This window comes from Trifolium pratense, linkage group LG1, assembly GCF_020283565.1.
Source record: "Trifolium pratense cultivar HEN17-A07 linkage group LG1, ARS_RC_1.1, whole genome shotgun sequence".
Taxonomy (NCBI): Eukaryota; Viridiplantae; Streptophyta; class Magnoliopsida; order Fabales; family Fabaceae; genus Trifolium; species Trifolium pratense.
Window position 1 is genome coordinate 34,161,455 of NC_060059.1, and position 12,461 is coordinate 34,173,915.

Sequence of the window (12,461 nt, forward strand, 5' to 3'; positions counted from 1 at the left end):
GTGTAATTCAAGCTTCTTCCGAGGGTGAGGAATGTAATTTACTATAGGAATATTTAGCACAAATATTTAATTTTTTAAAATAAGAGATCAATTAAATATGAATTTTTAAGTTTTTGTTGATGAATGACGATGAATCCTTCTTATATATAATGGTTGTAATATGCAACTAGGTTAACCCTAATTTGCATTGCAGTTTTGGAATGAACTTTTTTACTATCTAATTTATTAAAAAAAAAGAAATGTGTCTACCATGGGATTCGAACCCAAGATCACTTGCTCTGAATAAAGTATTTCAACCATTATGACATGTAAACCAATTGTGATTAAAATTACGTCATCTAGGTGTTAACCTTACCGAAACTTTACAATTAAGAATAAATTTTGCGGAATTATCTTTCTTATATATAATGGTTGTAATATGCGATTCGAACCCGGGATCACTTGCTATGAATAAAGTCTTTCAACCACTATGTCATGTAAACCAATTGTGATTAAAATCATGTCCTCCAGGTGTTAACCTTATCGAAACTTTACAATTGAGAATAAATCTTGCGGAATTAATTTGTTCATCCTTCTTATATATAATGGTTGTAATATGCAACTAGGTTAACCCTAATTTGCATTGCGGTTTTGGAGGGAACTTATCACTATCTAATTTATTAAAAAAAAAAAAAAGAGAAATGTGTCTACCGTGGGATTCGAATTCGGGATCACTTGCTGTGAATAAAGTCTTTCAACCACTATGCCATGACTATTAACAAGAGTAGAGTCAGTCACTGAAAAATGTTGGAGTGTATCTTCCGCAATCAATATTTTCGTGTGGTCAGTTATACGTTGTTGTGTCAAGAGTCACATCGAGAAATGGTTTGAAGATTTTAATCGTTGATGATGACGACAACCTTATAAATATCACTTCAAATGTCGTTTATAAAGAAATTTTCCGTAATTTGTAGTATTATTTGTACTTTCATATTTATGTAAGTTGGTAGAAATAAATTAGGCAATAAATATTTTTGATTTCTACGCATATGAATTACTTTGTTTATTAGTCAAAATAGATATAATATTATTGATCTATAATTATTGACCCGTGCGAACGCACAGGCATGGTGACTAGTTGCAAAAGTATCATATGATATTATATGAACCACTTATTGACAATGTGTGAAACTCAAAGTGATATCATCATTGGAAATGTACTAATAATTTAGTGGGTAGAATCGGACACTTTAAGTGTAGAAATTGAAGATCTAAAGTTTAAATTTTGACCCTTTAATAATGTCTCTTCTAACTATTATATCCATACTTATAGATACATTTATAATTAACATTAACTTTAAGTTAACTTTATTTATATAATGATTAATTAATGATATAGGAATAGATTTCTTTTACTTTGAGTAAAAAAAGGAAGGGATTCATATATACTTCCAAAAAAGAAGACGGATTCATCATATACAAAATCATTTTTTTTTAATGTAAAAAACCGTATGAGAAAACGAAGAACTATGAAGGATGAATTCAATGTACCGAAAATAATGCATTTTAAATATAAATATAAATTAAATTAAATTTAAGAGTGAAAAAAAAGGGAAACAAAAAAAGGCCAAATCAATTGGTGGATTAACAAACTCATAACAAACCCATGATCACGCGTAAATTTTTACTTAACCAATTATAGAAATTAGAAACAAAACCATAAATTGAACAAACACACATCACATAATTAAAAGATTCACACAATTTTGCCAATAATAAACATCTAATTACGATTGTTCAACCCTCTAATCATTCTCTCCTCTTCTCCAATCCCCAATATCAACAAGAGAAGGAGTTTCTCTCATATTCTCTTTGGGATCAAGAAAAATCATCATGGGTTTCCGATCCCTCTTCAACCGAAAGAAGAAACTTCTAAAAAAATCGACATCGTCTTCTCCAACAACCGTAACCGAAAACACCACCTTTATATCCCGTACCCCGTCCCTCTCATCACGTGTCCATTTTGCCGAGGATTTGGAACATGTGTTTCAAAAATTTGATGTCAACGGTGATGGCAAAATCTCTTCTTCTGAATTAGGGTCCATCATGAAAAGCCTAGGACAGCCATCAACGGAAGAAGAACTCGATAAAATGATCCGTGAGGTTGATGCTGACGGCGATGGTTACATTAACCTTGAGGAGTTTATTGAGTTAAATACCAAAGACATTGACCCCAATGAGGTTTTGGAAAATCTCAAAGATGCATTTTCCGTTTTTGACCTTGATAAAAATGGTTCGATATCAGCTGAGGAATTACACAATGTTATGGTCAGCCTTGGTGATCAATGTTCCCTCGCCGAGTGTCAAAAAATGATAGGCGGTGTTGATAGCGATGGTGATGGAATGATCGATTTTGAAGAGTTTAAGAAGATGATGTTGGGCTCAACCTTTGGGTCCATGGAAAGAACAAATAACGGTGAAATAGAAACCTAAAATTTTCATGTGTGGTTTTGAATTATGGTTACGGTTTGGTGGTTGTTGCGGTTCGATTTGGTCACACGCTTATTGTGGTTGGAATTTGATCGCAAAATTTTTAAGACCTAATTAATTAGGGAAGTGCATGTGATTTCTCGTTGTTATATGTATGAGTTTTCATAGTTACGTGTACTTCTAAATTGTTTAGTTTCTTCTTTTTCTTTCCTTAATTTTGAAGGGATTGTTGGTTGAAGATAATTGTTATAAATTGTTTATGGGAAAAACATCATCATATGTAAGTACATTTTAAGCTTTCTTTGATGAATATCTCAATTTGTGTGGTATGATGTCGTTCATTTTTTTTTTTTGGTTTACAATGAGCTGGGGATCGAACCCAGGACCTATAACGTATTACCCAAACCCCTCACCACTAGACCAAACCTAATGGCTTTATGATGTCGTTCATTTTATTCATTGCATTTGGCATATTGATTTTCTAGACGTGTTAAATTTTGTTTTTGACTAAATTTCTAAACGTGTTATGAACTCTCATACTCTTCATGTATAATTTAGTTTTGTATGAGTTCCTGTGGTATGCTTGATGAACATCAAAATTCATTACCATATTTTCTGTAAAAACTAAAAAGAATTACACATTGTCATATTATTAATAAGGGTCATGTTAACTTGTGCCCTAAGGGCACATGTTAAGCTACCTAAAAATAGAAATATAGCATTTAATGATACAAAGAATTTAATGTTTAGATAATTGAATACACCACAAGTTCAATAAATTTTTTCCACATTTATCTTCTTAACTTGTGCCCTTAAGGGCACAAGTTAACATTCTCCTATTAATAATTACTTTAGGTCAAAATAATATATAATTACTTTCTTACAAACTAGACTTATATTTTATATTCTTATAAAAAGAAGACTTATATTTTATATATTATTTTTATTAATACTAATAGTCTATAATTTGCATATATAATTTTTTTTTGCTTAATTTTGCATATATAATCTTAGTGTAAAATAATTTCGATAAATAAATCAGTGTCAAATAATTTTATATTAATGTAAAAAGTGTAATCAGATGGAGGAAATGACTTGTTCATTTTTATTGAAAATAAAAAGTTTGTTTTGTAAGTGCATTATGAGAAATACTTCTATGGTCTTTAAAATTTGGTCTCAATTTGATCACACACATTGTTGAGAAAAAAGTACAAAGACAAAATAATTAAATAATATGTATTTTATTATAATTAAATTAGACCAAATTGATATCAAATTTTAAGAGACCACATGAGTATGTCTCGTGCATTACTCTTGTAGCTGAAAAGAGTAAAATCTGCAACACGTGTACTAAGCACCTATTTTGCAGCATGATTGACACATTGAGACTAAATCAAAACATAATTCAATAAAATTGGTTTAACACTTTAGTGGTGTATTTTTATTTTTTTTGGATTATAGTGGTGTATTTTTTTGATAAATAAAAATGCCATCATTTTTCTGTAGCACTTCAATGCCAAGAAAAAACCTTCATCCTACCTAAGTCAATATTCATATGATAGACTTTCATCATATCTTCATCAGTCGGGTATTTCAACCCGCTTTCAGACCCGCGATACCCGTCTGAAACTCGATGGGTATTTTAAATGTCGAAAATAACAATTAATTATGTAGAAATATCACAGAAATCATTTACATTATATTTATGATTTTAATTTTAATTTAAATGGTCTAAAACAAAAATCCTAAAATTAAAATTTTAAAAAACTTGAAAACGGTTCAGCATGGAAATGATTCATCAACAAATTTGAACAAACTTGAAAACGGTTCCGTATCTAAACTCACGTTTTCATGAAAGAAGAACTCAAGGTGTGTGAATTAGTGAGATGACGGATATGAAACTTAGGGTGACAGGATGCTAATCTGTGATGACTAAGAGAAAATGAGATTTGGAGATAGTGGGAAAGGAAAGGGTGATTTGGTGGCTTTAGATTTGTTTTCCTTTTTCTGGATTTTATGAGAATGCAGCAGGTTGGAGAAATTATGGTGATGATGGGTAAGGAGTGAGGTTGAAGAAGAGGGATTTGAATTTACTATTGTTGGGATATCCCACAGTTTCACAAAGTTATTAAAATCCATACCATCAAAGTAATCCAATGACCCATATTATTTGCTCTTATCCACATACTCACATGTTGCTAGGGATGACAAAAAAACTCAAACCCGAGAGACCCACCCGAACTCAAACCCAAGTCAACGGGCGAAATCTGATTTGACTGGATTTGGGTTGTTCGGGTGACACCCGAAACCCATACACCCACCCGAAATATTTTATAATTACCTAATTACCCCTCATAGTTTCCCTCAATTTCCTTAGAAGAACTTAATTTTAGTTGTAATTTAATTTCTTGAAAGTCTATGTTGTAATTTCTTGAAAGTCTATGTTTTGAATTTTCTTGGAAGACCTTAATTTTAGTTGTAATTTAATTCAAAGTCTATGTTGGAATTTAATTTCTTAAATTTGCAAATTATTTCAAATGTGATGCGGGTTTGGGTTTGGGTGGAAAAAACTCGAACCCAATGGGTGTGGGTGTTGTTTTGCCACCCGAACAGCCTTTGGGTTTGGGTGATGATTTCGGGTGTGGGTTTGGTAAGTGTCAAACCCGCACCCATGGGCGCCCGTTGCCATCCCTACGTGTTGCCGTGTTGGGTTAAAGGAAAGAGAATTGTTATCACTGTTCATTTTCATCTACACAATTTTTTTTTTTCGTTTTTTTTTTCTTCATTTCTCTTTCTCTTCTCCGACTCACCCCTCTCTCTACTGGCCAACCATACTCGCTAGCCAACCCCACTCGCCGGCCAACCCCACTCGCCAACCACCTTCTCTCCGTCGTTCCTTTCTCACACTTTCTCTGGTGTCTCTCTCACTCTCTTTCTCTAGACCAGTCATCATCATCAGTGACCACCTCCATCAAGGTCGACCGTCACCATCATCCTCCTCCATCACCGACCACCACCATTGTCTTCCTCTATTGCCGACGCGTACGGATCTGAGTTCTAGCTGCAACTTTGGCAAATCCAGTAACAAATTTTAGAGAGAAAGTGAAAGAGATGAAGGTGTTAAACACGGTGGAAGAGAGAGATGTGTTGCAAGTGATTTTGGTCAGGAAGAGAGAGTAACAAACACGGTGGAGAGAGAAGAACAAAAATCAGTTTAATAAACATTAAAATTAAAATAAATAATTTTTTAAATTAGGAGAAACCATTAAATTATGGTCTAGATTTTGTTAACTTTGTGAAACTGGGGATATCCTACGGCAATAAATCCAAATCCCAATATGTACATATTAAAAGTTTGCATCATATAATCCTATGTGGCAATGACTTAGTCAACATTGCTTTTTTATTGGTCAAATTATGACTTCACCAAAGAAGTCAATTTAATGACTGCACCATAAAATCTCCCGTGTTTTGTTTCTCAAATGGACAAGGGAAGGGTTTTAACGGCCTATTAATATAGTTTGGCTAGCGGCGGTGTGGTTAATATGAAAAGTGAAAAATGATTACGTTTTTTCTTCTAAAGTGTAGGTGTTTGACGAAGTTTTTGAAGAAACCAAAAGGACTTCTTAAAAGTGGTTAGTGGGAAGAAAGGTGCAACTTGTATCTATGACTATTATCAATGGAATATTGATCCGATGGATTATATTTTTTTTGTAAACCAAAGGTATCCTCCGCGCGCAACTGTGAAGACTAATCCCCTCGAGGTAACTGAAATCCATTTAAGGGGTTGAGCTCTCCCAACAAATATTTTCCATGCGCACCGACCGGAGATCGAATCCACGACCAAATGATTAAGAGACTCAAATGTCTACCACTTGTGTCACACTATGTTGCTCAATGGATTATATTTTTACTAGGTAGTATTCTTTTGTTTTTGAGCCTCTATCGGATTTTAAACTTTAGTTTTTGCTTAATTTAATTAGGTCAAGTACCCTTATATTTAACCCCAACATACAAGTAAAGTACCATTTATACTTATTAGGCATCATAGAGGGGCATGTTATACAAATACATTTTGACCGACAAAAATACGATATCTTATCATAATATAAATGGAAAAGGCTATGCACGCAAATCGATCAACATAATATATTATTAAAAAATGAAAATCAGTATATTTGTCCAACTTGTGTTCAAAAAATGTGTTTATATAACATTTCTGGGCATGATAATATAACTTATATCCCTTAGGTCAAGTACCCTTATACTTAATCCCTTTACCCTCTTTTTATTGGTCGTTGCTACAATAAACTAATAGAAGTCACATTCATAAATTTTCGTCAAAATTAAAGCAAATACAAAAGGAAAAGATAATAGTAAACTAAAGATGACACATCGATCCATTGCTTAATTAATAAAAGCACAGGAAGAACGATGACACATCCATCATCCATGAACATTCATTCCGACAAATTAAAGATCGTCTTCAAATCAAAGACTCCTAGTAGTGCTTGTCTACAAGACATTAAATTTTAATGTTGACTTACATGTTATTATATAATATTTTTTTAATGACAAATGTGTTGTGGCACTCTACGTGTCAAATAAAACAACTTACCACAAGAAGAAAAATGCGACGCGAACACCTCTACGTCATGCAATACGCAGAAAACATTAGTCTCATCTTTATATATGGGAATGGAATCTAATAGGGAGACATGCATAATCTTTTTTTTAAGATAAAGTGGGATTAAATAGTGCATGCCAAATGAAATTTTAGCACTTTTTGACCAAACATACGAGTGTTTAAATTGATTTTCAGTTTGATAAAATTACAATAATACTATAATTTTGCCAAGATAAATGTTTTTTATACACAAATTTTAACAAAAATACTGCATATTATATTTTCTCTTACCTTAGATTCAATGCTTACTCTCAATGACATACAATACAATGTCAAAAAAAAAAAAAAGACATACAATGTCATGATAAGATGTAAAAAATTGTTTGTACTACTTTGTTAAGGGTTATATTTATTTATAACAATATATAAAAAGGATATATAAAAAGAATAGATGAGTTTGAGATGAATTTTTCAATATACTTATTTTACTCTTGACTTAGTTTCACAACTTCCATTAACTAATGTATTATCTATTTTATAACAATATATAAAAAGAATAGGTAAGTCATGAGATAAATTTTTCAATATACCTATTTTATCTATAATCTATAACAATATATCTATAACAATATATAAAAATGATAGGTGAGTTTGAGATGAATTTTTCAAGGGTAAATAGTGTTATACCCCCCTGCAAAATAGACGAGTTTTGCGTTACCCCCCTGCAAAATATTTTTTTGAGATTACCCCCCTGCAATGTCAAGATTCTTTGCGTTACCCCCCTGGCTTAACAAGTGGGCATATGACATGGAAGAATCTTGACGTGGCATGACACGTGGAAATTAATTTATTTTTTATTTATTTTTAATTGTCAACTCATTAATTAATGTGGGTTTTTAATTAAAAAAATGAAGAAAAAAAAAACTTAAAAGTTATATTTTTATGAACTAAAAAGAAAGTTTTTTTTTTTTTTTGACTAAAAGTTGTTATTATATATAAAAAAAAATAATCTTATATATATATAATAACTAATAATAGAGTAACCAAAAAAAAAAACGAAGATGAAAAAAAACTAATAATAATAATAGTAACCAAAAAACTAATAATAATAATAATAATAATAATAATAATAATAATAATAACTAATAATAATAGAGTAACCAAAAAAAAACTGCAATCACATTCACATATTTTAACTAATATAACAAAAAAAAAAACTGCAATCACATATTTTAACTAATAATAATATTAGTTATTATTATTATTATTATTAGTTTTTTGGTTACTATTACTATTATTAGTTTTTTTTCATCTTTTTTTTTTTTGTTACTCTATTATTAGTTATTATATATATATAAGAATTTTTTTTATATATATAATAACAACTTTTAGTCAAAAAAAAAAAAAAAACTTTCTTTTTAGTTCATAAAAATATAACTTTTAAGTTTTTTTTTTTCTTCATTTTTTTAATTAAAAACCCACATTAATTAATGAGTTGACAATTAAAAATAAATAAAAAATAAATTAATTTCCACGTGTCATGCCACGTCAAGATTCTTCCATGTCATATGCCCACTTGTTAAGCTAGGGGGGTAACGCAAAGAATCTTGACATTGCAGGGGGGTAATCTCAAAAAAATATTTTGCAGGGGGGTAACGCAAAACTCGCCTATTTTGCAGGGGGGTATAACACTATTTACCCATTTTTCAATATACTTATTTTACCCTTGACTTAGTTTCACAACTTCCATTAACTAATGAGTTATTTTTTTAAAAAAACTAATTCAAATCATAAAAATATGAATAAGTGGCAAATGGGTTGCCTATACATTACTAATGGGTTATTTTTAAAAAATAAATTCAAATCATAAAAATGTGAATAAGTGGCAAATGGGTTGGCTATACATGAACGATTACCAACTTAATATTACATCTATACTATATATAAAGAGGATACAAATATTTTTGGTGTCGACTTTTCATAATCCCAACAATACCCTTATTTTTTTTAGCAAAAAAATCTTTTATTAACAAATTCATCATAACATAAGACATGTCTTTTTTTTTTTGAACATAAGTTAGACATAGGCAGACGCAGAACGCGCCTATCTGACCCGCTAGTTTTTTATAAAATTGAATGTATAAATTACAATTATCTTATATGTTAACATTTTCCTTTTGTTAAAATTTTAAAGTATATATTTTGTGACATGTGAGTTTAACTAAATTTTTATACAACATTATATTTTGTATATAAGAGTTGAGTTCAAATTCCAAACATTTTACTAAATTTGAAAAATTATTTGATTTAGTGGTGAGAAATTTGAATAATACGCTATAAGTCTTGTGTCTCATGTGATCATAAACAAAAAAACAAAAATATTTGACTCAAAAAATTCAAATTACACAATTCATTAAAATCACAATAGTACATAAACAAAATGTTAACCATATCCAAATTCCAAACATACCGTACATGATCTAATGTGAAAACTAAATTAAAGAGAATCAATCATTTCCTTTTTATACACTCACATGCTGCACAACATTCTCATCATCAAATCCTTATCCATTTCACCAACAAAAAAGACACACTGACATACACACTTTCACTCACTCAACAAATACAACAATGAATCCACCACCAGGAACCATCGTTTTCAACACCGTTGGTAGAACCCAATACGGTTTCGATGTTTTCTACACAGACCTCAACACCAACCACTCCAACGATCACCGTCTCACCGACGGTATCTCAGTTAACTTCAACGCCCAATTCACTCAAAACCACCAAACCATTGTTTTCGTTTCTGAACGAACCGGTTCGCCCCGGTTTTACTTAACCCGACCCGAAACTAAACCCGAACTTATACCTTCTATTCCCAACGCACTTTTTGTAGACCGCCCAGCTATAAAAAACGGTAAAATCTATTTCTCTTCAACGCACGACGAACCAAACGTGCTTTTCAAAAGCTGGTCTGCGGTTTACTCCACCGCCGTCGACGGTACCGGAAATGTGACGAGGTTGACACCTCACGGTGTTGTTGATTACAGTCCTGCTGTTTCTCTAACCGGGAACTTAATCGCTGTCGCTTCTTACGGTTCTCGCGATTGGGAAGACGAATTTCATGAGCTTAAAACGGAGATTGTCGTGTTTGAAGAATCGGTTCCGGAGAATCGTGTTGTTGTGAGCGAACGCGGTGGCTGGCCGACGTGGTTGGGAGATTCAACGTTGTTTTTCCACAGAATCGCCGATGACGGTTGGTGGAGCATTTTCCGGATTGATTTATCGGATTCAAATCTAACCGGATCTCAAACTTCACCGGTTCGTGTTACACCACCGGGATTACACTGTTTCACTCCCGCTGCATTTCAAGACGGCAACCACATCGCCGTCGCAACTCGCCGGAGAGAAAGTAATTTTCGCCACATCGAGATTTTTGATCTGAAAACAAAAACATTCCAGAAAATAACAGAATCAATAAACGCTGATTTTCATCACTATAATCCATTCGTCTCTCCTGATTCTCGCTACGTCGGTTACCACCGATTCAGAGGTGAGTCAGCTCAGGGCGAGTCAACATATCCACACCTCGACCGTGTAATATCTCCAGTTAAAAACATACAGTTACTCCGATTAAATGGTTCGTTTCCAAGCTTCTCACCGGACGGTGATTTCATTGCTTTCAATCACGAAATCGTCGGAACCATCAACCATGGCGTTAAGATCATAAAATCCAACGGTTCAAAACGATGGAGTATATTAAAAGAAAGATTATGCTTCGGTAACGCGTGGAGTCCAACGGAGAAGAATGTTATCTACACATCAATCGGTCCAATTTTCGAGTCAGTTACAAAAACGGTTCAAATTGCACGAATCGAGTTTGATCCGGTTCATCTCACTAACGATCGTGAAGAGATTCCGTTTACGTTAAAGATTCTTACAGAAGAAGCTACCGGAAACAACGCGTTTCCGTCATGTTCACCTGATGGAAAATTCGTCGTGTTTCGTTCCGGTAGGTCGGGGTATAAGAATTTGTATATAGTTGATGCTGTTAACGGTGAGGTTGACGGTGGTTTAAGGAGGTTAACGGAAGGTGAATGGATTGATACGATGCCGTTTTGGTCACCAAAAGGTGATTTGATAGCGTTTTCATCGAATAGACATGATCCGAAGAACAGTGAAGTTTTTGGGATTTATGTGGTGAATGTTGATGGGAGTGGTGTGAGGAGAATTGAGATTGAGAAAGGTGTGTTTGGTGAGAGGGAGAGGTTGAATCATGTTTGTTTTAGTAGTGACGGTGAGTGGTTGTTGTTTACGGCGAATTTGGGTGGTGTTACGGCGGAGCCGGTGGGTTTGGCGAATCAGTTTCAGCCGTATGGGGATTTGTTTGTGGTGAGGTTGGATGGGAGTGGATTGAGGAGGCTGACGTGTAATGCTTATGAGAATGGTACGCCAACGTGGCATAATGGGGATTTGTTGTTGGCTAGTGATGATGAGGATGGGGATGGTGGTGATTGGGATAAGTTGAAAGGTGCTTTTCAAGAACCGCTTTGGATTACATGTGATAATTGAGTGCGATAGTAGTGTTTTGGACTTTGGATTACATGAGGAATATCGTGAGATCTTGACCTTTGATTAAAAAATTAAAAAATATAGAGAAATTGAATTTTAAGGGTGCAGATTTCCACTACTTTCTTCAGTGAAATTTAAAATTCAGGGAATTCTTTCTCATGTTTGGTTGTAATAAATATTTATAAGTTTATGACAGTCATGATCGGACGGTCTAGATTTAAACTTTAAAATTAATATTAAGTAAAAAATAAAGATGTGTTTTAAAATTTGAATTGTCTAATTTTCATTAGATGATTTTGAAGTGTTCTTTGTATTTGACTATGAAATAAATGAGTTGTGTTTGTAACATTATCATGTGTAATTAATTTATCTATTGTAATTCTTCATATTTGGGAATTCTTGGTTGCATGAATTTGGTTTTATTCAATGACAACCGCTCAATTACCAACTAAGGGTAAATAAAAAAGTGGGTCTTCTAGCTCTTTTTTATGTTAAAAAAGAAATAAATAAGTTTTCACGTAGGTTAGATTAGTGTGTTGAGTATGAGGATTTCAGTTTGAAATATCATAAGTATGAAGACGTCAGGTAAATTCACTCTTGTCAAACATAGTTTCCTTACCACTAATTCAAATATGATTGGATTGGTGGAAACAAAACTCAAATATGATGGATGTGTGATTTCTATTGATTTATGCATTAAATAGTAGAACAAGTCGATATTCTCTTTACAAACAACTCAAGGAGTTGTCAACCTCACATCCTTTGATGGTGTTTGGTGATTTTAATAAAA

At 32.7% G+C, this 12,461-nt stretch overlaps 2 protein-coding genes across 2 annotated transcripts; both read left to right on the plus strand.

The window, feature by feature from the left end:
• Positions 1-1,602: 1,602 nt before the first annotated feature.
• Positions 1,603-2,792, plus strand: LOC123884288 (probable calcium-binding protein CML25). The gene has a single exon (XM_045933365.1). It carries the CDS (start codon positions 1,873-1,875, stop codon positions 2,470-2,472), a length of 600 nt encoding a protein of 199 aa, XP_045789321.1. The 5' UTR covers positions 1,603-1,872; the 3' UTR covers positions 2,473-2,792.
• A 6,691-nt stretch (positions 2,793-9,483) lies between these two features.
• LOC123921304 lies at positions 9,484-12,180 on the plus strand. The gene has a single exon (XM_045973798.1). It carries the CDS (start codon positions 9,728-9,730, stop codon positions 11,669-11,671), a length of 1,944 nt encoding a protein of 647 aa, XP_045829754.1. The 5' UTR covers positions 9,484-9,727; the 3' UTR covers positions 11,672-12,180.
• Positions 12,181-12,461: the final 281 nt, after the last annotated feature.

Bases quoted from the DNA above. Each gene is read 5' to 3' on its own strand.
- LOC123884288 (XM_045933365.1), top strand. From the start codon at position 1,873: ATGGGTTTCCGATCCCTCTTCAACCGAAAGAAGAAACTTCTAAAAAAA.
- LOC123921304 (XM_045973798.1), top strand. From the start codon at position 9,728: ATGAATCCACCACCAGGAACCATCGTTTTCAACACCGTTGGTAGAACC.